Source organism: Chelonia mydas, chromosome 14 (genome assembly GCF_015237465.2).
Source record: "Chelonia mydas isolate rCheMyd1 chromosome 14, rCheMyd1.pri.v2, whole genome shotgun sequence".
Lineage (NCBI taxonomy): Eukaryota > Metazoa > Chordata > Testudines > Cheloniidae > Chelonia > Chelonia mydas.
In genome coordinates, this window is record NC_051254.2 from 9,026,004 (window position 1) to 9,053,516 (window position 27,513).

Sequence of the window (27,513 nt, forward strand, 5' to 3'; positions counted from 1 at the left end):
GGTTTACTGGGCAGTGCCCCTAGAATCACAGATTTGGGGTTTACTGCACTGTAGAATTACATCCAGTTACTGCAGTGCAACGTTTATATCAGGGGTGGCCAACCTTTAGCTCTGGAGCCACATGAGGCTTTTCAGAAGTTAATATGCGGCTCCTTGTACAGGCACCGACTCTGTGGCTGGAGCTACAGGCGCCAACTTTCCAACGGGCCGAGGGGGTGCTCACTGCTCAATCCCTGGCTCTGCCACAGGCCCTGCCCCCACTCCACCCCTTCCTGCCCCCTCCCCTGAGCCTGCAGTGCCCTCATTCCTCCCCCGCCCTCCCAGAGCCTCCTGCATGCCAAGAAACAGCTGATCGGGAGGTCCAGGGAGGGAGGGGGGAGGCGCTGATCAGCGGGACTGCTGGTGGGCAGGAGGCACTGGGAGCTGGGGTGGGGGAGCTAATGGGGGGCTGCTGATGTATTACTGTGGCTCTCTGGCAACGTCCATTGGTAAATTCTGGCTCCTTCTCAGGCTCAGGTTGGCTACCTCTGGTTTATATAATCCTTCTGTACAGACTATCAGCCTATTTAAATAGAAGCACAGACCCTAGAAGCCAGATAGTAGGAAACTGGAGATATGATTTATAGCCTTTTTATGACTGCGCTACAAAATATTCCCAAGTACCATAAAACAAAAGAAGAGGGCTTAAATCATTCCCTACTCCCCATTATCTTGCAGCTGGGATACGGTATGTAACTCCTCAAAGGCTCACCCCATCAAAGATAACAAAATCATCATGGTGATATTTGACCCACCAAAAAAGTCAAAAGATTAAATCTAAGGTTTTCTCCTTTTTTTATTAGCAGCTTTTCACTGATACAGAGCCCCTCCCCCCATCGTGATTCTCAAGCCAAGTCTGACTAAGTATAATGTGGACACTGCGTCACCGAACAATGAACTTGTGCGAAGCAGATCAAGATACTGTAAGGCAGGCCCACTGACAGCAATTCTGGGGCCCAGGGCAGAACAGTCCATGGGCCCCCACGCACGCATGAGCCGCGCCTACACAGACATGGTCCGCCTGATATTTGGGCCGTGCTGCGCCTGCACTGGGTGGTGCCCAGCGAGCTGCCAGCTGCACTGCTGGGCACGCTCTTCCAGCACGGCCAGGGCTTCCGCATGCCTGCCTGATAGGGCTGCTAACTGTCTAATTGCGTAAACCCGAAGACCCTTGCCCTGCCCCCTCCTTGGGGCCATGCCCCATCCTGCCCCTTCTCCGAGGGCCCGCCCCTGCTCACTCCATCCCCTCTCCCTCTGTCGCTCGCTCTCCCCCACCCTCACTCATTTTCACCAGGCTGGGGCATGGGGTTGGGGTGCGGGAGGGGGTAACGGGCTGCAGGCTCTGGGAACGAGTTTGGGTGCAGGAAGGGGAGAGGGGTGCAGGCTCTGGGAAGGAATTTGGGTGCGGGAGAGGGTGCAGGGTCGGACTCTGGGCGTGACTTTGGGTGCAAGAGGGGGTGTGGGATCTGGGAGGGAGTTTGGGTGCGAGGTGCAGTCTCTAGGCTGGGGCAGGAGGTTGGGGTACAGAAGGGGTGCAGGAGGAGGTCAGGAGGTCAGCGCTTAGCTTGGGCGGCTCCCGAAAGCAACCGGCACATCCCTCTGGCAGCGGCTCCTAGGTGGGGGACTCAGGGGGTCTCCGCACACTGCTGCCCGCAGGCACCGCCCCGGCAGCTCCCTTTGGCCAATGGGAGCTGCGGAGTTGGCACTCGGGCAGCGGCACGTGGAGACCCCCTGCCCCCATAGGGTCCTGCCCTGCCCCCCTGGCCCCTGCCCAGGCCATAGGGTTGTTCTGGCTGCTTCCTGGAGTGGCGCGGAGCGAGGGCGAGCAGGAAGCCTGCTGGAGCTCTGCTGCGCTGCCAGTGGTGGCAGCCGGCAGCCCCTGGGCCCTTTTAAATCACCCAGGCCCCTGGGCAATTGCCCTCTTTGCCCCCCCCCCCCCATGGGCGGGCCTGCTGTAAGGTAAAAAAGGAAGCTGGAAACACAGGAAAAAAAAACACACAAAGAACTGTATTCTACAGCCAAAAGCAGAAGTTCTATAAAAATGCCTCACCACATCCCTTACGGACATCTCACTCTAATGTTGCTCACAACTGAACCCTGCCTGCCCCAAACAATTGCTGCAATGCTCAGGAAAATCCCCCACAGCTGCTGTGCACAGACAGATGCCGGAGATGCTGGGTGACATTCTGGCTGCACTGAAGTCAACAGCAAAACACCAATGAACACCAATGAACCAGGATTTCACTCTGTGAGAAAAGATGCGCTGAAGGTGGGATAAGGAGCCAGGAGCACAACACCCCCCCCTTGGGAACCAAAGCAAATTGAGCTACACTGGCCCAGAAGTGGGTGGGTGGGTTCAGATCCTAGGTTTGGTCCATTTCCAATCTGAACAGTCCCAGGAAGCTGGCCTGGTGTTGATCAAAAAGAAGATCAAGAGATGGCTTGGTTACTGAGTGCAAATACCACAACAGAGAAAATATTGGATTACCAAAGGCCTCTTTAATCTAGCGGAGAAACGCAGAACAAGAAAACAAAGGCTGCAAGTTAAAGCCAGACAATCTCAAATTAGAAGTAAGGCACAAATTTTTAAGGGGGGTGAGAACAAATGGGAACAAATTACCAAGAGAAGTGGTGGATTCTCCATCGCCTGTCTGGAAAATATTCTTTAGCGAAACACAAGTTATTGGGCTCCATATGGGAGTAACTGGACTGAATTCTGCGTCTGACGAAGTGGGTATTCACCCACAAAAGCTTATGCTCCAATATGTCTGTTAGTCTATAAGGTGCCACAGGACTCTTTGCCATTTTTAGAGATCCAGACTAACATGGCTACCCCTCTGATACTGGACTAAATTCTGTGGCCTGTCTTAGGCAAGACTTCAGACTAGATGATCTAATAGTCCCTTCTGGACTTAACATCTTATGAAAGCACCCACAGTGCTCACCAGAGCTAGGCATGACAGAGCCCTGTTCTTAGCAATGTGCTATCACCAGGGTAATGGTGGGGGGGAGTTAGCCATGTGATTTGGAAAGCATATTAGGAAAAATGTAAATACATACATACAAAGCTTCTAAAGCAGGTCAGACAGCAGTCACGGGGGAGACCGTGCAGTTAGTAGTTAGAGCCTGGGTTGAGGAGGGGCGCTGGGGAGTTGAAGGAGATGCCACATCTCACAGGAGGTTCTCAGCACGGCTTGGATTCTGTCTCATGTGTGCCTACTGGCTGTGCAATGCTCCTGCACTTGAGCCATGTCCCACCCCTTTAAAAACTAACAACATGCAGAAAGTTCAACTTGGAAAAATCCTTTCAGAAACGAAAACAATGTGAACTTTTCATTTGCAACACAGCTGATAGTGGGGGTATGTGGCTATCGCCAAGATCTCTGGAAGGGGAAAACAGAAGAGCTCAGAGAGGCCGCTTTTAGGGTTCCTTCCAGTGACGTAAGTTGCCAGCAAAAGGTTTTGTCCACAGAACAATTGTCAACAATGCGTGACCCTGAAAAAATGCAGAGGGAAAAGGTTACGAAGTTCGAAGACGACAATGTATTTTAAGGGCTATAAAACGACATGCTGCACAGAGCCTTTTACAACCCAAAAGGGAAACACGACAGAATTTCATAGAGGCAGCCATCTGTTTTTAGAACTCTAGAATGAATTGATAGAATTCTGTAACCACGATATAACTCTCCATTAAATTCTAGATACTGCTTTAAAAATCCAACAAAGGACACAATTCTCTATTCAATTTGATCTGTTTTTAGAATAATTTCAATAGAACTCTATTTTTTATTTTCAGTTTAACTCTGTTGGTTTCTTCCTTACTAAGTTTTACAAGAGTTTTCCAAAAGGGAAAGGTCCCAACATAACCTCATTAAATTCCCCAGTCCACCAAAAAGTCCTATAGAATGTAATAGTGATTATGGCCCCAGTTCAGAAAACACTTATGCATACGCTTATTTTTAAATACATGCTTATATATCATTGAGTTCCAGTCAAATAGCCACTTAAGTGCTTTGTTAAATCAAGGCCTGAACCAACAAGGCCTACGAAAATTTAAACAAAATAGTATTAAGTATTTCATGAAATCTTTTCTATGGGTTTTATGAGCAAAGCTATAAAATTCTATAGCCAGGCTATTGATGTCTATTACATTCTATACGGTGATTCATAAAACCTATAGAAGACTTATTTTCTATTAAATTCCGTAGGATGTTTCCCAGCACATTTTAAAAAGCATACTAACCGTTAAATTTCAGGAACCAACTTTTGGCCCTCTGTTTTTACCTGCAGAATGGCTGCACTGAAATGCTACCAAGGCAGAATTATTTAGCTCTGCTATCCAGCCAGCCATGGACCTTGGTTCAGATGCCCACACAGCTTACTTAGGCCAGGACCCTTAAGTCTTGTGGCTCAGTGCTGGAAGATGCTACAGGGAGCCAGCAGAATGTCAGCTCCATTGATTTTGGAAGAGCTAAGGGGGTTCTCCTTCTGGCTGGAGCTTTTCATACAAACACACATAGCTGGATACCGGAATTGGGCCCCAGTTTCTTATAGCTAATGTTATTTTTACGGCACCCAAAGCCTGCTAGAGTGTGTGACCTCAGGGGAGTCACTTCACCCGTCTTTCCCCTTCCACGTTTTGTCTGTCTTGTCTAAACTGGAAGCTCTTCAGGAAAAGGACTGTTTCTCTTATTATGTATGGAGAGCACCTAGCCCATTAGGGCCCTGATCTCTGTATATTATTACTCATAGCAAATTCTGATACAGTGCCCCCCCTTCATTGAAGGGGGAACTATCCCAAACTAGCCTTTCCTTCTCCCTGATGACAGTTAGGCATGCATTGCTGTCATGCATGAGCAGGAAGAGCAGAGGCCACAGATGCTACCCTTGGTTTATTTATTTGCTTTCAAAGAGAACAAGGTGGTGTTGGAGGCTGCCAGCACATGGCTTGGGCAATTCAAAGGAGACAGGATGGGGAGCAGGAAGGCTGCTGGGCTGTTTTCCTGGAGGAGGAAACATGTTAGTGCCAGGAGTGCTGGAAAAATGTGTATAGTAGGGGTGCTAAGAGCCATTGAACCAAACCGTAAACCCTGTTTTTGATGGAAACCATTTCAAACCAGGGGTGCAGCAGCACCCCCACTTTCAGCACCTATGGCTGGCACCTGTGAATCTCAGATTAGGGTGATTTGATTATTGTTGTACAGCTGACACTACGTTTTAAAAAAATGCCTTTTGCTAGGATTTGCCTCCTCTGAGAAACCACTGAAATCTAGACACTGACTGGGGGCACTAATCCCAGACCTGGGTAACAAAGGATCTGGTTTAAATTAGTGGATACATTTTGCTCAAAGCAAAGTTGCTGCACCAACTTAAAGTTACTACAAAGCTACAGCTAACTATTTATTTTGGAACCCACTGTACTGCGTTTCGTAAATCACACTGCGGGCTGTTTCTAGGAGCTTGCCTGACATTCCCAGGGTGTTGAAATAGCCAGTCCCTTCCAGAGACAGCTGTTGCCCCCAACACAGCTCCTCTCCACAATCTTCAATCAAAGAGCTGGGAAAACACAATCAAACAATATCTGGTATTTCTGCCACATCTTCCACTGGAGGATTTCAGCCAGTATTTGCTGTTAAGCAAGCCACAGAAGAGGTAGATAGCTACCATCTCCCTTTTACATACAGGAAAACAGGCCCAGAGAGGTGAAGGAACTTGCCCATTTCTCACAGTAATAACTGTGGCACTGCAGGGACTAGAACCTAAGTCCACCGGACTTTTAAACCTGCACTTTATCTACTAGCTAATGCAATACACAGAGACACTGATGAAAAAGGCCAGGTCTACTGCAGACACTTGCTGGTATAGCCATGTTGGTTAGGGGTGTGATTTTGTGCTTTTGCCAATACAGCTTATCTTATTCAGGGAATTGGTGCAAGCTAAAAGCACTCTTCTGCAGGTATACGCTGCACCTCCACTGGGAGGTTTGCCGATATAGCTATACCTGCAAAGCTTTTCTAGCGCACCCGGGGCCTTAGGCTGAAGTTACCTTCCTTGCATATCGTGGGTCCATGGCTATCTAAGTGACTTTCATAAAAGAGAAAACTGTAAGCGCAAGGTATGATGCCAGGTAATAACTCTATTGTATTACAAGGTACTACAGTAGCTTGGAAGTAGCTTTGTATCACTCCTCTACTTCGTATCATAGCCGAAGCCAAGCTGCCGGCTGCACTATACCAGCTGCTCCATCCCTGGCTCTGTTGCCATGCCTGAGGAGGAATCTGGTGCGGCTCGCAGGTCACCTGGTTTGTCTGATGTAACAAATCTGTCCCACGTTTCCAGAGAGAAAAGAAAGAATGCTTGGCCGGGAAGCAGAGACTCCATCTCTACGGGGATCCGTAGCCCTGCTGCTCAGCATTGTTGGAATCGCAGGACATGGTGTGAAAAAGTTGACCTGCGAGGTCCCCGGCTGCCAAAGGCAAGTTGTGTTCAACCCAATAAATAATGTCTCAGCTGTAATTACTTTCTGGATCATCTCATCTCTGAAGGTAGCAAAGTTAGTTCAACAGCTTTGGGCTTTATCTCCTCCTGCAGCTGTTGCTGTTTGTTACAGCCAGCACTTTCATTGTGTACTTTCAGTGTCTCCTCTATGCCAGAGAAAACCAACTGGATAATAGAAATATACAAAATACATATTTGTTTTCCCAGCAAGCAGCTTTTCTTCCCAGTGTCTCAGACAGAGAAAAAGCCACTTGTGATTGCTTTTTGCTGTTCTTTGTGGCTTCTTGAAAACATGTTCTTTTATAAATAAAATACGTATATGATGCAGTATTATGTTTTACACATACTCAATATGATTCTCATACATATAGATGAGAAATCATTCAAAATGATTCATTTACCTGATGATTTTCACTCTGTGAACTGCACCAGCAGACTTCAATGTTCTAGAATTTATTCATTATTCTGAATTGTTTGCTGAATAATTTCTAGGGGTAATTTTGGGGTCTGTAGATTATTCCGAAGCAGACTATTGCAAGTTTTCACTATTCAAAATTCAATCAGGGCATGTGGGTAATGTTTATGGTCTCTTATTGGATGAATAACTAAATTTTCCAGTGTGATACTAAATTCTAAATGTGGCTTTTTGTGAATATCCTCTAAGATTTGCTTAGAGATCACTATTTTCCACAAACATTCCAGAATCAATAAGCTTGTTTGTTAGAATATCTCCAGAAAATGAACACAGAAAGGACAAAAAGAGTTTAAAAAATATGTTTAAAGAATATGAATGAATGAATGTTAGTAGAATTTGCCCACCCTTTATATTACACAGACACCCATGCTTTTCAATTATGTATTTGATTTATTTTAAGATGTATATAATGCCACCATCCTAGTTTCTCTGGGCCCATATCTCATACATAATGGCGCCCTGGCTGGATTTCACCCAGGACATGTAGCTCCAAAGTACAGGCCTCTGCCACTTAAACCAACGTGGCAGCTGGAAGCAATTGCAGATTGATCTCTCTTATGTGATTGAACCACTAGAGGGGGACAAAGACAGTTGACCATCATCAAACACACACACTGACAAACATCAACTCAATCCCAGTGAAACCTGCTCCCAGGTTACCCCATAGCACACAGCTGCCACTCTCAAGGAAGAGTCTAGTTTACAAGATGAGCTTTAAAGCAGGCTCTGAAGGTCATGCCAATTTTGGCTTTGCTGGACCAACCGGTGAAGCAAATTCCAGAGCAGAAGGTCCTCTACCAAAACAGTGGTTCCATTAGTCCCTGCAGACCAAACCTTGGAGACACTAGTAGAAGCTGCCCATCTGATCTGACAGGTAGTATGTAAGGAGAGAGGTAGGCTGTAATGCATCCAGGACTGGAGCTGGTCAGGAATTTTCTGACAAAACAGGTTTTCGTCAGAAAATACAGATTTAGACCTCAAGTATTTTGGAAAAACATATCAGGTTTGACAAACCACAGACAGGTTTCCTGCCAGTTTGCATGGTGGGCTTCCGTGGAGCCTGGGCTTCTGGGGTATGTGGCCCTGGGGCAGCCCCACCAAGCAGAGTGCCCCAAAGTCAGAGACACCAGAGCTTCCAGGCTTCCTGCCACAGAGTCAGGAAGCCTTGTCTCTCACCAGGGCTCAGTTCCTGGCTCCGCAGCAGGGAGTCTGTCAGGCCTGGGAGCCCCACGTACTAAGCTGCTGACGTGGTCTGTGAAAGCAGCAGGCGTCCGGCACCTCTCGGTATCAGGCCATAAGTGCATACCCAGGCTCTGCTGTAGCCCATCAGGATAAACAGATTCATGATTTCTGATTATTTATGTTTTGTGTCACTGCAGCACCAATATAGATCGAGGCTCCCCTGTGCTGGGCACTTAGAGTTGACGATCTACAGAGACCAGACACGCAAAGGATGGCAGGAGAAACACAGCGGGGCGGAAAAGACAGGCCAAAGTTGCAGAGGTGGGAACAGAACTTAGGTCTCCTGATCCTCAGCCCAGTGCTTGACTTCCTGTCCGAGGGGCTTTTTATTTGACTTTCAGGAAGTGACAGCGTCACACCCAGCCCAACCTCCCTGTGGGCAAAGTTTGTGAAGAAACCCGTGAGCTGCTTTTGTGACACGCAGGAACCCAGGGATCTCCTTCCTTCTTCGTTCCCTACATTACCAACCACATCAGACATGGCCTCTGAAACCTGCCCAAGCTGGCCGGACCCCCCTCCAATAGTTAGAGCTTTGTTAGTGCTATTTTGGCTCTGACTATTGCTGCTAATAAAGTCACAGTAATGTGGACTTGTTTGAGAGGCCACACAAGAAACGAATCAATAATGTTTTAACAGTTCAGAGTGTTCACTCATAAATATTGATAGAAAAACAACCAGCCGCACTCAAAGTCCCGGCCGTGATGTGTATAACAGATGATCTATGTTTCCCTCCCCCAGATTCATCACCACAATCTTTGAAAGAAGATCAATTCATCACACTAAGCAAGCCATAGAAATAGGAAAATCAATCTTCAGAAGAAGAGCAAAAAGCAGAGGTATTTAATTATTACCCAACACAAGGTATTTACTTTTTACTGCACCAGGGTCTTCAGTGCTGTGAGTAATTCCCTACACAAGACTGCAACAACTGTATCCAGTCTAGACTTCAAAGTACTTTAATGGAATGCAAGGACACGTATATGCAAGGACTTCAATACAGGTATTATCTGTCTATCACATACGTTCCATTTTAGCTATTTGTAAAGTGCTCATCGACATAATTCTTGCTGCCATGCAGGGTTTTCCTTGATAATAAGAAAAATTGCTCTCCAGCAGTTGAACTTTTATAAATATATGAAACGTCCCACGTTTCCCCATCTATTCCAATATCACCCCATTCCCCTGAAGGAGATTTATCACTGCTCGTGCCAGATGGAAGTTCATCGCACTCACAGGTCCATGCACCTTGGGCATTAGATTACAGGTATTTCCAATGGATTTTTGCATTGAAGTAGTGGAACCACCTCTGGCTCAAGTCTTCAAACTTCAAAGGGCGGATCCTCTTTGGCAGAGTTTTGTTATTTGTATTACAGTAGGGCCAAGAGAGCCTCACTGAGATCAGGGCCTCGGTGTGCCAGGAGCTGTACACACACATAGGAAGAGATACTCTCTGCTTCACAGTGCTTATTTCTCCCTCTTTGCTGTGAGGCCTTTGTGGGTGGGTGAATGTGGTGAGTGAGAGGGAATTAAAGGGGCAATCTTTGAGGACATCCAGCCCCCATCCAAAGTGAAACATACATCTTAGGCTAAGGGATGGTCAGTCACTTCCAGGAGTATAAAGAGTTCTGCTTTGAACACCTTTCCACAGCTCAGCAACCCCAGAGAAGAGGCTATCTGCCGGGCACAGACTGTTCAGATCTGCCCTTTGAGCTTTCCTTCCTGTCTTTTGATAAGGTAACTGAGGTTATGTATGAAATGTTTTCGTATTCTTCTGATGTGCATGACAGACCCCAACCGAGCTCAGGACCCCACTGTGCCTACGAGACCCTCCCTGCCCCCAGGAGCTTACAAACTAAGTGGACGGGGAGCAGAAGCAGAGCGGGGAAGTGATTTGCTCAAGGTCACACAGGAGCAGGAACAGAACCCAGCTCCCCAGCCAGAGCCTTAGTCACTAGACCATGCTGGCTTGTAAGCAAACAGGGCAGGGCCCAGCTATCAAATGAATCAGATTGCTGTAAAACCAGCCATCTCATCCATGCTTTTCCAGATCAGTTTTATTATTCCTACGTTGCTCTTTGCCTATTTCCCCAGGAAGAGCGTGGTATGAAGCTTGTAAGGAGAGTGAAAGACGAGGAAAGGAGAAGCAGCCTTGGAAAGTCTGATGTATAGCACCCACTAAACAGCCTGGGGGAGGTGAAAAAGAGGCACCATTTATAAGTAATTTAGCTTTTCAACCCCTACGGATCTATTGATTAGCTAGAGCAAACATGTTAATGAGGGAGATAAAGGGAGAGGTGATAGGAAACCAAATAGTTTCTTATCAAGCTAACTCCATAAAGTATGACATTTTCCTTTCTGTACAAGCATTTCAGGCAGTAATGGTTCAGGACGGCCTCTCTTCAAAACCTGCAGGTAACTCCCCTTCCTACAAGTGGGGATGATGTGCCAGGGTCAAAAAGGATCTTTGGGTGATGGGTTTCAGATAGTTCTCCAGACTCCTAGTGTTCACTCCATCAGTCACATTTGCTTTGTGTCTGGGTGGACGAAGCATGTTGGTTGGTAGCCAGAAGAAAGGCCGATGGTTCTAATCCCACGGCTAACAACAGTTCTCTGTGTGGCCTTGAGCAAGTTATTTCACCTCTCTGCCTCAGCTTCTCTCCATCCATAAAAGGAGTTTAACGATACTTGTCCCAAAAAAGCGTTGTGAGACTTAAGTAGTAAAATGCTCACACAGGACTTTGAACACATGAAACTGTAGATGGGTGAGAAACATGATCCTGTACCATTGAACATGGGGTATTACCGACCACTCTGTCCATGAGCCTTCAGCTGGCGGGGAGAGGTGATCACTCACCAAACAGCATTCCGGTTTATTGCTGCTGCATTTCCCGGTGTACATAAAACCACACAAGGAGCTGCTAAGACGGCATGATTAAACCCAACAGATCTATTTCACCTCCCTGCTCACCCACAGCCGAGGCCATGAACAGGATGCCTGATAGCTCGACCCTGGTAGGCTTTTCTCGTGTTTATTGAGCTCAGGCACCCTAGGATACCCAAAGGGAGCCTGCAGCCTAAAGTGAGAAAGCAACAGGTAAGTAATAAAACAGAGGGACTGCTGGGGGGGCCAAGAGAAACATCCCCTAACAGTGACACTCTGCAGCAGGACCATGCAGCACCTTTCAGCAGGGCCTCCATGGCATTTTAACAAGCATCACTAAGGTGAGGCAGGAGCCCACTCTTATTCCTAAGTTGTTGATGTGGAAACCAGAGCACAAAGAGATAATGGGAGCAGGATTGCAGCTTTTGGAGTCAGTGGCAAAACTTCAGTGGTGCAGGATCCAAGCTCTTTACCCCTGCACCAATGGAGCAAATGAGAGCTTGCCACTGGCTTCAACGTGTGCCAGACCACGCCCTAACCTGCCTCTTCCCCCTCACCCTTCGGCTGCAACACCCATAGTCCGTACGTCCCATCTTTGCCACCCGCCATGTTCCCCACGCTGTGCTGCTGCTGTCGGGAGAGGAGGCGGAGGGGAAGAGCGAGTCAAGGCAGGCGGAGATGGTGGAAGCAGGGCAGAACGTGTGAAACTAGCGAGTGTGTCTGTGGCGGGAGTTGGAGGAATTGTGGATGGAGGGTTCCTGCCTAGCAGGCGACACAGAAAACGAGCCCCAGCCCAAGCTGCGGTAAACAGAGAAGACGTCCTATTTCCCCAGGGCTCGGCTGGCATAAAAGGGCTCATACCCTACACCACAAGGCACAGGCAGCAAGCCTCACTGTAGCTTTTAACCTCGCCCTGAGTGGGCTAGGGCAGCTGCTGGTTTCAGCTTCAGAGGCTAGGCTGGCCCGTCTCCCCTTGGTCAGGTTGCTTGCCGGTTTTATTTTAACATCAGGCACCCGCACCGGCCATTCTCACAGTTTACGCCAGCTCCTGCGCTGGAGAATTATTACGGCTCAGAGCCTCACTAGCAACATTCTTTGGTCAGATGGGATCAACACAGGCTTAGTTAGAATTTTTTATACCATGTGAAATTCCTAAACCTACAGCTACCCAGAGAGAAATCTACCTTTGAACAAAACACATCATACAGTATATTGACTGACATATCGAGAGAGACAGAGTGCACGACGCAAAGAAAAAGGAGAATCTTTACTGTCAGCCGAGGACCCCCGGGAGGGCCAGTTTGCCTAAGAAGGCAGGTCTCTCTGCACGTGGGCAGATGAGAGCAGACTGGTGGGAACCAGCTTATCGAAAAACACTGTTTCACCCCCCTCGTTTTCACAGCAGTAGCTGTTTATGGAGCACAAGACTATTTCTAGCACTGCCTGTGTGATCCTGGTCACAAACAGATCCCATAGCCAGAAGCCAGCAAGCGAGACAGAAATAAAGGGTAACATTTTTAAATGACGTAGGAACCTAAATCCTATTTTCAACAATGACATGGATGCCTAGGCATCTAGGTCTCATTGAAAGTCAATGGAAGGCAAGGTCCCAAGTGCCATGGGGTAGGTTTACATAGCAAGCAAAGGTATATTGTAGTGTGGGTAGGCATATGCGGGCTAGCTTCAGTTAGGTAACAGAAGTAATGAAGACATTGCAGCTCAGGCTTCAGCATAGGCTAGCAACCTGAGTACATCCCCAGGCTCCCCAGAAGTTCTAGTCAGGTTGCCAGCCCACGCCGAAGCTCAGGCTGACATGTCTATGACGCTATTGTTACCCGCGCAGGTAAACTTACCCACGCGCCAATCACAGCTCAGTGGCAGACACACCTTAGGTCACTTTTGAAAATGTTACCCATGTTTCAGGCCCCTCTGCAGTGGGAATGGAACCACACAGTCAGTTTTAAGGGCTCATGGGGTATGGCTGACAACAGCTCTCAGCACCCAATTTGGACAATCATGATTTCCGCTCAGAGACGCCTAGGCGGAGGAAGGAAATCCCAGGGCTGGGGGAATCTAAAGTCCAACAGAACCATTTTTTCATTAATTATTTGCCATCCTGCTCAACAGGTCACCATGAGCAGCCTCGACTGGCAGTTTCGAGTCTGGAAATCAGTCCCACATGAGTTTATTGCAAACATGCAGCCCTGAAGCCTGGGTCATCGGAACCCAAGCAGCCTGGTCAACTGTCTCACCTAAGTAAACGCTGAGAGTTGCTGGCTTCTCAGTGCTTCCCCTGAAAGTGTGGAACTCCTGGCAGGCTGCCATCCTCCCGAATGCCTGGAAGCTAAAAGTGCAGATGGAGGGGAAGGAACGTCCCAGGGGTGGTACCTTCTAACTCCTTTAAAACACACACAGCAAGGGATTTTCAGAAACGCCCAGCACTGGCCTAATTTTGTTTCCATTAAAGTTGACGGGAGCTTTACCATCAACTTCAGAGCTTGGCTACCACTGAGCACTTTTGAAAACTCCACCCAGAGTTTGTGGAGGGATCCAGCAAATCTTTGCTCGGAACGGAACGGCCGCTCCTCTTTGCTTAACATTTTACATCAGAAGCAAACCCAGCGTGTAAGACTGAGATCTGCTCCTCCTGGTGACTCACTTACCAGGTTGACGAAGTCCTGGTAACAGATCTTCCCATCTGAATTATTGTCTGCCAAGGCCAAGAGAACCTCCAGTTTGTGTGGGTCCAGCTCCGAGCCGTGTCTCTGGAGGAGGTTTTGGAATTTCTCAGGGCTGATGTAGCCAGTGCTCTCGGGGTCAAACTAAGAGGGAGAAAACAAAGGAAGAATTATTTCCTCAGCATTACACAGCACCTACAATGCTGACCTCCTAAGGGTTCAGCCGCAGGCCCAGCAGGGATGGCAGCAGCATTGCTGCTGAGTGACGTGTTGCCATGCAAGCCATCAGTTTTATCGCTTTTGCTGGTAGCATTATGGGCTGCACAGGTCTCTGCTCCAAGGGATGGAGAGAATTCTTCTACCATCATCCAATCAGTACCAGACAACCAGTTATACTAGCTGTGGGGACACTGTCTTGGATGTAGCCTCTGGGCTGGAGAATGCAAAAAATCTATGTCTGCCTGAGACAGGGAAGGATGTTCCAGGTAAACATGAAGGGGAGAGCATGAGGAGACCAAATCAGTGGGCAGGAAAGAAAACCCTTCTGTCAAGGTTCCTCCCCCACTCTGAACTCTAGGGTACAGATGTGGGGACCTGCATGAAAACCTCCTAAGCTTACTTTTACCAGCTTAGTTTAAAACTTCCCCAAGGTACAAATTAATTTTATCTTTTGTCCTTGGAATAACCACTGCCACCACCAAACTCTAACTGGGTTTACTGGGAAACGTAGTTTGGACACGTCTTTCCCCCCAAAATCCTCCCAACCCTTGCACCCCACTTCCTGGGAAAGGTTTGGTAAAAATCCTCACCAATTTGCATAGGTGACCACAGACCCAAACCCTTGGATCTGAGAACAATGAAAAAGCATTCAGTTTTCTTACAAGAACGCTTTTAATAGAAATAGAAGTAAATAGGAGTAAAGGAATCACCCCTGTAAAATCAGGATGGTAGGTATCTTACAGGGTACTTAGATTCAAAACATAGAGAATCCCTCTAGGCAAAACCTTAAGTTACAAAAAAGACACACAGACAGAAATAGTCATTCTATTCAGCACAATTCTTTTCTCAGCCATTTAAAGAAATCATAATCTAACGCATACCTAGCTAGATTATTTACTAAAAGTTCTAAGACTCCATTCCTGGTCTATCCCCAGCAAAAGCAGCATACCGACAGACACACAGGCCCTTTGTTTCTCTCCCTCCTCCCAGCTTTTGAAAGTATCTTGTCTCCTCATTGGTCATTTTGGTCAGGTGCCAGCGTGGTTACCTTTAGCTTCTTAACCCTTTACAGGTGAGAGGATTTTTCCTCTGGCCAGGAGGGATTTTAAAGGGGTTTACCCTTCCCTTTATATTTATGACACCTTCCATTTCCCTAGGGAGCAGCCTTAGGTCTTTGGTTAGCATGATCACCACATCAGTGGTCAGAACACGTGAGAACTCGACTAGTTAGAAATGAGGAGGGGCACCGCCCTTGCAAGTGGAGACCAAGCCAAGCTCCCAGCAATCAGAGACATAACCCAAAAACTCTAATACCTGCAGGGCTGCTAACATCTGCTTTCTAAAGTTAATTCCAAATCCCAACTGTGAGGCAAATAGGGTTAGGAAGACAAAGGAACCTCCCTGAATGAACTCTTGTATTCAAGTACAACAACCCCCTTCTCATCCTGATCTTGTTCAGTGAGCAGATGTGCCCAATTCATATTCCCATCAGCCTCTTCATTCAAACTTCTTTTACCTACAGCCCTTGCCTTGTCCTACAGATTCACAGATCTCTCTTGGAGTCTGCATTTCAAAGTAAACACAACACACAGAGTTTCAGCAGGTACTGCTTTGTTTGCCCAGTAGATGCATTTAACTGAGTGGTCATTTCTGTTCATGCTTTTATTTGTAAAGTTAAAACTAACTGTCAACACTTGCTCCTGTCAGGCCACCAGCCAGATGGCTTATGTAGATTTTCAGATTCCTTATCCTGTCAAATACTGGGCAAAGAAACAACACAACTTGCATTTCTTGTCAGGCACTTTCCACCCTAAACAATCTTGCACTGCTTGAAAAATATTACCCACATAACCCACCCATGAAACGCGGGCACTTCACTGGGAGTGGAACAGAGTAGCCACTGAAAACCATGCACAACAACAGATCCGGATGAGCAGAGAACAAAAATGATTCAAGGGCTGGAAAATCTGCCTTATGCTGAGAAAAGTAAGAAATTCAATCTAATCTCTCCAAGAAAAAGTTAAGAGGTGACTTGATCACAGTCTATCAGCAGCTACATCAGAAGATTTGTGATAGCAGAGGTCTCTTTAATCTAACAGACGAAGGCATAACACGATCCAATGGCTGGAAACTGAAACTAGACAAAGTGAGACTAGAAAGAGGAGGCACGTTTTTTAACAATGAGGGCAATCAACCATTGGAACAGGGTACCTAAGACTGTGGTATGTTGTCCATCACCTGAACATCTTAAATCAAGTCTGGATGTCTTTCTAAAAGTTATGATCTAGCTCAGCCGTACTCAAACTGGGCTCACCCAGGCTGGCATTAGACTTGTTGGAGCCCGGGGCTGAAGCCAACACCCCAGGCCCGGAGCTGATGGGCGAGCCCCGCTGCCCTGGGCTGAAGCTGATGCCCGAGTGCTTCAGCCTTGGGTGGCAGGACTTAGGCAGGCTCAGGCTTCAGTCCCCCCTTCTGGGGTCGTGTAGTAATTTTTGTTGTCAGCGGTGGGTCACGGTGCAATGAAGTTTGAAAACTTCTGACTAGCTCAACAGAAAGTTAGGGGCTTGCTACAAGAAATAATGGGGGTGAGGTTTTATGCCCTGTGTTATACAGGAGGTCAGACTCGGTGAGCATAAGGTCCCCTCTGGCCTAGAAAAAGCTATGAAAAAAAATAGTGTTCCCAAGTGACTCTACAGAGAGAGATTATCTGTCTCAGTTCATTCATTAATACAGCTCTGAGCTCACATGGTCTGCCTCAAGCCAATCACTTATCCTGAGGAGATGGGACAGGAAGCATTGCAAATCTTAAGATTTACAATGTCATTAACAAAACTTAAGAGCGAATCGCTAGATAACAGTGTAACAAATCTTTGGCTGCCTAAGTCTTCTCAGTTATTACCAGGATGCACACCGCGGTCATCTGTAGCTTTACAGCAACAGCAGGGACAGAACTCAGATACTCCTATTCCAAAAAGTACAGGACTCTTCTATAACCGCCGAAGGAGAATCTCCTTTGTCTGTTAGCAGGACAACTCTGACACAGTTGAGTGGTTCTGACTCTGTCCAGTAGATGGCGGTCACGCGTACATGTACAGCAGCATGGACATACTGGCTGGCTCATTGCTATAGTGAGAATGCTGGATGGAAAATATCATGAGAGGACAGGAGAGTCCTCCAGAGACTTTTAGAGCATGTGACAGACTGTCACTGCAGCCTTCCCAAACTTCAAACCTGGTAGATAAACAAAAAACATAACCAACCCCTTGTGCCCCCTCCCGCAAGCCCATTCACCATCTTGTGGTTTCCTTGCTAAAGGCTACTTTCCCCCTTTACAAAGAATGGTCTTTGGCAAAATGGAGGCAAAGTCAAGTCATTTTAAAGAAAGATGATTCTCAGTTTAAAATCACACAGAACCATATCCATCAGGACAGACAAAGGATCATTGACAGACTGTGGCAAGCATGGTAGTTTGGGTTTGAAGGAAGGAACCATTTTAATTTGCTCTGTGCTTGTGCGGGCTCTCAAACCTCCAACCAAATTTTGCTTTGAATTGTGTTGCTTTAAACCAATATAAAAACTCTACATGAAACACAACTCAAAGCACCAACTGTTACCTGGTTTGAGGTCAAAACTAGGCATGGGCCCAAGCCACCAAGTTTGGATATGAGCTTTGGATATGGTGTTTGGATCTATGGTTTGCTTTGACCCATTAGAGAGGAAGAGACCAAGTGTAAAGTGCAGGCCCGGTTCTGAAGTTATCCAATGGGAACATAACTTAAGATCTGCCCAATACTTTAACCATGAACCTCTTTGAACTGTATGGTGAATCCAGCCTAAATTTCTGGTTCATAACAGGACTCCAAACCAGACAAGTTGTGATAAGTTTCACACGACCGACTGATCCTTGAGCAACTGCAAGTAACTTTACTGAGCGTCACCATTCCAGCTGGCCAACTGCAATGCTTGTGCGCTTGATTGTCCCCTCTTCGCCTGCTCTTGGAAAGAGCATGTCTGATTTTGGGGCTTCCAGACAATGATTAAAAGGCCTGAGAATGAAGAGACACCTTGTGGTCAGATGGTCATTTTCAGAAGAACAGCCTGAGCTAGAACAAGGAAGCTGAACTCTTTAGCAAGGTGGGAAGTTTGTATGTTAGAGTTCCTCAGCTCAGGTCTGTCTTTAGTTTTCAGTTAGTCAAACTTACATGGAGCCAGAAGTGTCTTCTGGAGTAAATGAAACACTCAGGCATTCTGAACGAGACGGAATGATCCCTCTGGACTTGTTAATTGAAAAGTTGCTTATTTTTGGACATCGTAGACTCTGTTTATCTCCTTACCTGTTCCCTACATTCCATTCACACCGGCCTGGTTTCTGCAGCTCACCCCAGAGATGCTACAGCATTCCCCTTCTCCTGTCATCTGGAGCTTCTTTCCCGCATCTTTCCATCTTATCAGCTGTCCATCTCATTTCAAACCTCAGCTGAAATCAGCCCTCTTCTCCCTTCCTGATGCATCTTAATTTCTCTCTCTCTCTGCCATTTATTTTAATTTAAAACTTTGTGACTGAAGTTTTAAGTACATGGGGGATGCAGCCCGAACGAGAGATGCTATCCAAAGCATGGTTTTACATCTGTATTTATTAACACCTTTGCAAAGCAGGAATAATATCGACTCTTTCTCTGGCACAGTGCTGAAAACTGACAAGCAAAGCGGTTTTATGGCTGCTTCCAAATCAGATAAGTGTTTTTGTTGCTGCAGAGACTTTTATTTCTAAATGGATTACAAGCAGGTTCTTGGGAGTGTGAACTACGGAGATAAACAACATATTAAACCAAAAATGACAAGGCAGACACTTGCTATTTCAATGTATCCTCTGAAACACTCAGTAGAAAGAGATTCCCACGTTAAATTCCGTATTAACTCCCCCCACTTTTATCAAGAATGCTGTTGCTTCTCAGCAGAGTACAGAGAAATCTGGTCTTCCACTGGTGACAACCTGTTAACTTTAACTCAGTATCTGCAGGATGTATTGGATTTCCGTCAAAGATTATAATTCACCAAATTACTTGGTGTCACTTGAGTTCATTGATCTTAGCAGTATCTCCAGCCACTGAGGAGAGACGCACAGAGGTTTTTTTAGTTTATTTGTTTTTTAATTGTTATAAAGAATGCTGTATTTTTTTTTTTTTTTATAAACACACTGTATGGAACAGGCCTGCACTGGTGATGGAATGGACTACTACAGATGACACAAGAGATCTTTTCCCGTTCTGATTGCTACATCAATCTTAATCCAGTCATGAAATGTTATATAGGCTTTGTAGTTCTGAATCCATAAAGATGTTATATTTCCTCTCTTTCTTTGGTGCTGGTGAAAGCTGCTGGATTGAGAGCCCTGAAGACTAAAGCCCCTTATTGATCCACAGAACAGATGGAGTACGCACCACCACAAAGCTTCCCTTGCATGTCTTCCCCCTTCCAAAATGCCTTATCTGTGACCTAGCCACACCAGTGCTGACAACATAGTCCGTTCTCCAAGGCCCTTCCATCCTTGCTCGCTCTGGCAGCCAACAAAGACGCCAATCAGCACCAGTTAGGGACAATGGGTTTTGTGATACTCAACTGGCCTGGAACCCGACAACGTCACCTTTGCAAGGAAGTTTGAACACCAGCAAGGGCATGGCCACTACAGTTGGGTTCCATCCTAACGCAAAACCTGAGGCAACTCCTGGCCAAAGTGCTGCCAGCTTGTGTCCTCATCTGGACGCAACATCTGCCGCAATGAGACATGTAGCAAATTAGAAAGCCAAAACTGACATCAGATCGAACCCATTTCTTTTTAAACATGAAAACTAAACCGATCCAAACGGCGAGACCAATTTGCTGTAACTTCAATTTCGTCTAGTCTCAACCAGCTCTCAGTTGCTGGGAGATTTGCCTTTGATTTTCCAACTTGACTCAGAAGAGTCTGTATCCCATTGCCTCTCTTGGTAGATAATGATATCAAGCGTGTTGGCTGGATTCAAAGTTGGAAGGAAAAGGGGGGCGGGACAGGAGCATTTCAGTGCAGAAGGTATATTTCCATGGAAACATTTTGGACATGAAAGGGAGTTCACTGAAAGCAACATGATTTCAACAACCTTCTCTCTTTCCTAGCAGTGAACAAAAGCTTGAATGCCTGCACCTTTTAGCTGGCTTGGTTTGGACACAGCAAAAGAAAGGCTGGCTTGGCAAGCGGCCCAGGTGGCAGGGGAACAGCATGCCAGCAGCTAAATCTGGCACCGCGCTCTCCATCAAGCACAGCGGCTGAAGAATCCACAGTACAAACCTGACCTCAGCGCAAGGCCAAGTGTTTCGAAGAGGTCATCTGTGCGTATGGCTTCAGATCGCTCACTGAGCCAGCTGAGCCCCTAATCAGAGGGCTTCTACCACACAACTTCAGCATTCAGCTGCCAACCTGCTCACGCGAGTGCTCTTGAATAGAGTCATGCCACGGCTTCCCTTGCAACAATCTCTCTGGATTGAGGTTCACAGCCTCCACAGTTGCTACCAGGGTCTTCTGAAAAGCCTCTTATTTTTTTTGTTTTGTTTTGATGAAGTTGTCCAAAAAGGGGGAGGGAACCGGGGGTTAACAGCAGAGGGGAGGGGGCTGCTGCATGCGTTCGAACTGAGATGGAGGAGTTGCCTCAATACAGGAGCTGTCAGTGGGGGCGAATGATTGGAAACAAACAAAAGAAATGATCTACAGAAAGTCAGTGCTGTATGTTTTCCTCCATGTGCCAAGTTATGTCTTTGCAATGAGCCCTGTGATGTGCCGTGCCTTCTCGACAACTGGCACCCAATCCCAAAGGTTGATTTCTCCACCAGTTCCGAATAAAGAAAGGGCAAAATTAATCCCCTTGATCCCAACATCTCAAGCTTTGGAGAAGTTCAGATCCTAATGCTGCATCTAGCCCCCTTTGCAATGAGAGGAGAGCTGAAAGATTGGATCCTAATACCATAGCCAGGCTCAGAGCTTGCCTACACAACCATCTAGTTCATGGCAAACTGGGGAATGACTCTACCCTGCACTAGCCTGCTGCGAACTAACTGTCCATGTGCACCCTGCTGACGCACATTAACGAACTGTCAACGTGCTTTGGTCTAAGTCCTCTTTGAAAAAGGACTCAGTCAAGCCACACATTAACAAATTGTTAAATGTGCGTCAGCAGAGTGCACATGGACAGTTACTCCACGGCAGGCTGCTGCAGGATAGATTCACACCCCAGCTTGTCGTGAAGTAAATGGTCATATAGACAAGCCCTTAGACGTCTCAGTTCAAGTCTATTTTTGCTGCCTATTGGCCCTGTCTGTAACTCAAAGGCTAGTCTAATTTTGTACTGCCCAACACCAGAATAAAATGGCGTTGTCAAAACCATACATCCAAAGAAGAGTGCATCATTAGCATAATAGCAGATATAACCTTTATCGAGGAGAACTTATGCTGCCTTATCAGAGGCAGACAAACTCAGTCATCTAATCAAGCCATCTCCAACACTTGTGATCCCAGGTACACTGCTGTATTTATGCTCATTAACTGACAATATTTGATCCAACACAGTCATTTTACTTCACTGTATTGTTTAACTATAGTCTCAAATTTAAGTGAAAGGACTTATCCTGCTCAGGGATGATACAGTCGCACCTCGTAGGTTTAAACGTCTCACTACTTGAGGTCCATATGTCTAGTAGTTAAAGCAGTGGGAAGAGTCAGACCCCCTGGACTCCACCCCCAGCTATGTTATTAGCTCACTGTTTGACTTTTGGAAAGTAGCTTGTGGGTAGGAAAGCTTATCCGCAGGAATTTGAAGTGCATACATTTCTTTAACGGGCATGAATTACATCTTCCTGTAAGCAATAAGAGCTATAAAGATCACAAATAGCTTTAACTGACACTTGTTATATGCTGAAGCATGGCAAAACATTCATAAGAATAACCAGCAGTTATAAGGCCCTTCATAGCTTCAAAGCACTGCACAAACAAATTCTAGCTATACTGTGATATCAGCATTAGAGTCAAAACTGATCTGATCTGGTCACTCAAGCTGATAGCAATTTGTATCTAAGTGACTTCCCAGACATCTGAAGTCCATGCTGGCAATGTTTGAAGACTCTCCAGTCAGAGAAGGCCTAACTATTACACACACACCTTTCGCTCTTCATGCCACTCTGCTGCTGTGCTCTTCCCAAGGATGATCCAAATGAAAGGATCAGCTGGTACTTCCTGCAGCATCCCAAGCATATTATAACTGGAACAAACTCTATTCTCACAGTACAGCCAGCCTGTTGTTGCATTTCACGTAGTTTGCATTCATTCATTGATACTGATTAGAAAATGGGTTTGAATCAAAACCTTGGATCTGAACAATTTTGAAAACTGAGATTTGAATTGTAAACTCCCCTAGTGTGAATATTTACAAATGGCCTCTCTCTTTACAATGGGACTGACCCAGTTTGGAGTATCCATCTCTGAAATGTTTTGCCTGAAACCCCAGCGCTATCATAGATGCTGTAGGTTTTTATATTTATTTTTCTGGGTGTGCTTGTCTATTACAAGATCTAGACCATTTGATCTTAACAGCACCCCCAACCACCAATCCACACACAAATAAATCAAACTCTTTAACCCTTATTCCAAAACAGCAGCTAGCTACAAATATCAGAGAATTTAGTGGCTTCTTCACATTTCCTATCACATAACAACATATAACTGCACAGTTTAAATGCCCTCTTTCCCCCTCTACCCTACCACAAATCAACTAGCTGTTAAAAGAAACTGACCTTAACTAGAAGATGCTTCAAATATTTATCCATGGTTAATTTATTCCTGGAAACTCATCCCCCAAGACAGGACTGGCATATCCAGTTCCATCAAGATGGCAAGTCAAGGCAGACATCAGATCCACACAGCCCCCGACTTCCTAACCTCAACTGGGAGCTACTCACCAGACAAACACTCCGGTCAACCAACTCAGGGCAGTGGCTTCCCGTTTTAAGCTCAGCCGTATTACTTCTCCCTCTGCTTTTATGTAAGCGAACAAACATAACTGCTGGAGCTGAGGAGTGTGGAAGGCTGGACGCCCACTTGGCACAATGGGGCACTAACGACAATTTCATGCAAGGTTTCCTCTGCATCTCAAAGACAATTACCCTTAATTCCCTTGATCCCCCACCAGGCTCTTAAGCAAAAATGTAAATATGTTAATGACCATAACCACCACCAGACTTGAGGCACATGTCTTTCCCACCCACTGCAAGCTCTCTTATTAATTATGATTATTATTATGAACTCGTCATAAAGTTAAGCAGCAAGACTGCTTGGAAAAGGAAGCAGCTGGAAACTTTGTTAAATTAAACCTCAGACTGTTCTGCCTCTTTAATTAAAGGCAAATCAGCCACGACTGAGTGCACAAATAGGGTGGGGGGTCAGAGACGTGCTGCTGTTAAACAATGCACTGATATCTTGGGAAATTGCAGACACTAACACAGCCCAGGCTGCTGCTCCTTTCCCAACTCCAAGGATCTCATTTGAATGAGGTTGATGGATGGCTCAGCAGCCAATGGCAAATACTTATCATGGACCAGAGCAGGCGTGGGAGTCATAGACTGAAAGGAGCATGAGCGGGAAATCCCTTTCTGGCTTTGGGGTGACAGATCTATCCTAGGCACAGAGAATTTACTGCATCCTGTGGTTTCCCCAGTTATGGTGACATTATCTCAGCATGGAGAGAGGAGATCAACCCTGAGGGACACCCTCATTTCTGGGGAGACTATGGGCCTCACAACCAGGACTCCTGACTCTAGTCCCAAATCCGCTGTTAACTTGGAGGAAGTCACTTAAAAAAATTTGTGCCTCAGTTTCCCCCAACAGTAAAATGGAAATGACAATCCGTTCTTATCTTTCAAGGGCGTGGGGCTAATTTATAGGGGGGGTCTGATTCTCATTTATATCACAGCCCCTGTATATTTTCCCTTGCAGTGGAAAGAGGCCTTAAAAGTGGAAGTATGTCACATTTGAATCACCTTCTGGCTAAGGTGATTTACACCCATTCTTTGAACCTTAAGCTGATGGATCAGGGTAAAGGGGCCTTAGCATACATGAGAATCGTGGCCTGTGTGTTTGTAGAGTATTTTGGGATCACTGGATGAAAGGTACATGTGCAAATCCTTAAATAAAATGGTGATGCCTTCTTCATATCCCAGCCCTGACCCACTCTTGTCTCACGGAAATCCCCGTGCAGGGCAGGTCCTGTCTGCATAGTTCCCCCTCACTGCTAAGGGAAGCAAACCTCGTCAAGAACAAGAAACCCCCACACACTTCATGTGCCTCTTCCTCTCCTGGTGCTCCAGTTGCATTTCCCTCCATCTGACTCTCGGCACTGGCTTCCCCATTTCCTCCATGTGCTTTTGATGCTTTTCCTTCTGTCTCTTTCTCCTCATCCTCTTCAGCCCACTCCTGACAGCTCTCCTTTGTCTCTTTAACCCATGGGCCAATTTATTCCTCTTCCTGTCACACCCCTCCCTGTTTCTGGAACAGCCTCCCACACTCCTTAAAACCCACCCGTTCCAGTGGTTATTCCAGAGCACGTGCCATTCTATGGCTCCTGTATGCCACATGCCCATAGCGTCTGCGCTGTAACCTGCCCACTTGTGCTCTTCCATTATGGAGTAGAACCGGAACCAAAATCCTGGATCCAATCACCACTGAAACTAAGGAAACTCGGATCCTCACCCAAGCTTCATGGCTCAGGCCAATGCTATTAAACAGCACTTGCTGACGAAGGGTAGGTTTCTGTTGGAGGTGTAATTTCCAGCTCGGGCAGACATACCTGCACTAGCTCTGATCAAGCTAGCTCACTAAAACCAGAAGCATAGCTGCCGTAGCGCCAGCAGTGGAATGGGCTATGCTCTCAGACAGGATTGTAGTGGGGTCAGTTAGCCCACTGCACCACCACAGCTACACTGCTATTTTTAGCACCGTAGCTCAATCAGAGCTAGTGTGGGTATGTCCACCCGACCTGGAAGTAACACCTTCAGCCCCAGTGCAGATATACTCAAGAGCTTTTGTGAAGCGCCCAGATCCTGCAGCAATGAGAAGGAGCTAGGCAGACAGGTACACTTACGCCATTAGAGCACTGATTTCACATAAGCAATCCCTCTTTAGGAAATTTATGAGACAGGCAAAGAAACGCTTCCCAAAATAGCTGTAGGTCCCACTACGTTGACAACCCTAGCTTTCACCAGCCTCCGAAATTCATGCTGCTACTCTGCTTGAGCTCACACAGTATTTTATTATCTCGCACACAGTGGTAAAATATGCAGCATTAGCTGCTTTGATAAAGATTAAAGGACTGATCAGGCAGCAGATCAAATGCCATAAACCAAAGGCGAGAACAAAAGCAGAAGCTGTTGTAACAAAACTTTGCCCGCAACTATCTTCCCAGGGGCATCTCTTCTGAGAGAAACTGCTCTCACTTCTGGTAGCGAGAGGACAATGGCATATGGAGATTAAACTGGTCCAGGAGGGAGGAAGGTGGGATGTTGCAAAATTTGCTGTGAGATAACTCCACACACACACCCAATCCACTCTCCACACAATTAATAGAGTCACCTAAACCAAGTCCTTGAAAACTATATACACAGTGACGCATTAGTGCGGTATCCGCTAAGATGTTCTCTCATTCTCTCTCACTGTAAATAATGAATTTAACCCATCACCACACAGACAGCATCAAGTGATTAAGTGCTGTCCTGGTGTACTTTCAGTCCGCTTTAGATTGCTTTGCCCTGAGGTGAACCTTAAGGCTGGAAACCGGCTCTCAAAAGCCAGATAATATCCAAGTGCCATGGTAATCCCCTCACTAAATCATTGGGCAGGCCCGCTGGACAGCACCAACTCCTGACAGAAGGCTGCAGAGAAGCTGCCATGCCGAACATTTGGTGCGACCCAGTACAGAGGGCCTTCTGGGCAGAGAACTGTTTGAATAGCAGCGCTGCTTTCCTGGCAGAGGGCAGATTTTGGGAAGTGCATGGCAATGGCCCAGTATAGGGCTAAATGGTGCTCTGCACGCACCATAAAGCAAAAGGGACATGGAGGTTGCCGCATGGAGGCTTGTTGGTTGAATCTTTCCCATTCCTTTTCCTCCAATCCCATGATAACTTGGCTCGGAGGGATTACTGTCTAGACAGCCAGCAGGGGGAGGCAAAACAAGATCAAGATCAACTTTTCTTTGCTCTCTTGACGTTCCCACCTGCTGAAACATCACTTGAAAGCTTTTCGTTAGCACTGTCCACAAGCGCACCAATGTAGTTCACGCACAGGCACACGTTCTTCCATAGTACACCACCACCCAGTGCTTGATAGCTAACCGGAGAGGAAAAATAGCTTTGAGGTTCAGGCCTGGGACCCAGAGATCTGGGTTACGTTCCTGGTACTGCCACAGATTTCTGGAGTGACCTTGGGCAAGTCACTCAGCCTCTCTGTGCCTCAGTTTCCCCATCTGTAAAATGGAGGTAATACTTATGTCCCTGCCAGGGCACCTGTGACGCTTAGTTCATTTAGGTTTGTAAAGTGTTTTCAGGTCCTTGAAAGGAAGGTGATCTACAACTGCAAAGTATGAGAAATGGGCAAAAATCCCTCAAGTTCAGAATGGTGGGAGAACATAAACAGAGCTGGGCCTTCTCTTCCAGGGTGTGGGGGGGGTGATTTGGGCTTTTACAGACAAAGCCCAGTCAGTCAGGTATCCAAAATCAAAACCAGGGTGGCTTGGAGCTAAGGTCCCACTGATTTGAATTAGAGACGGGCCCAGACTGGATCCCTGTCCCACACCACACTTAGTGGAAGTTCAGATCCAGGTCCAGGTTGTAGCTGGCCCAAATCTATAATAGGCTGAAGTGAAACCTGGCATTCAACCCCCCTTGATTTTTAGGGATGTACTGATCCAGATCAGATCTTGGCAGTTTAGAGCGTCATTATAACATGCCAAATTGGAACCCCGAAACCAAACGCCTCACAACTTTGGAACCAGAAGGGATATGAATCCAAACTTTGCCCTTCAGGGTCATTTCCAATCTGAGCCCCTTTCCCACCCCTTCCTCAGCCAGTTGGGATCTTGCTGCAAGGGAGGGTAGGGTGCGATGTCAAGAGACACCCCGTAGATTTGCTAAATTTGAGCCCACCCTTTCTGATCATTTGGAATCACGATGATCAGCTTACAAGAACCATCCTTGTTTTCGCCTGCTCAGGTTTTTGGCAGCACTGCAAGCAGCATTTCAGAAGGGTTCAGCCTGCAATCCCACATTTCTCCATCTCATTCAGCGTTACAGCCACATGGGACAAAATTATACCCAACGCGCTGCCCTGACGACTCTGGAGCTGAAGAGGCTCTGCAAAAAGGATCCAGGGTAAGTAAAGGCTGCCCCATTACCAGCAAAGTGAGATGCAG

The 27,513-nt window shown here is 46.6% G+C and overlaps 1 protein-coding gene across 5 annotated transcripts in view; it reads right to left on the reverse strand.

The window, feature by feature from the left end:
• RHBDL3 (rhomboid like 3) overlaps positions 1 to 27,513 on the reverse strand; it is a 125,483-nt gene that overhangs the window by 44,736 nt on the left and 53,234 nt on the right. For all 5 annotated transcript variants that reach the window (XM_007055106.4, XM_043528458.1, XM_043528459.1 and 2 more), the window contains one exon: positions 13,799 to 13,957. Coding sequence is in view for 3 of the 5 variants with exons in the window: in XM_043528458.1 (XP_043384393.1) it covers positions 13,799 to 13,957 (159 nt within the window). In the remaining 2 variants the exon portion in view is untranslated. The remainder of the gene's footprint in view (positions 1 to 13,798; positions 13,958 to 27,513) is intronic.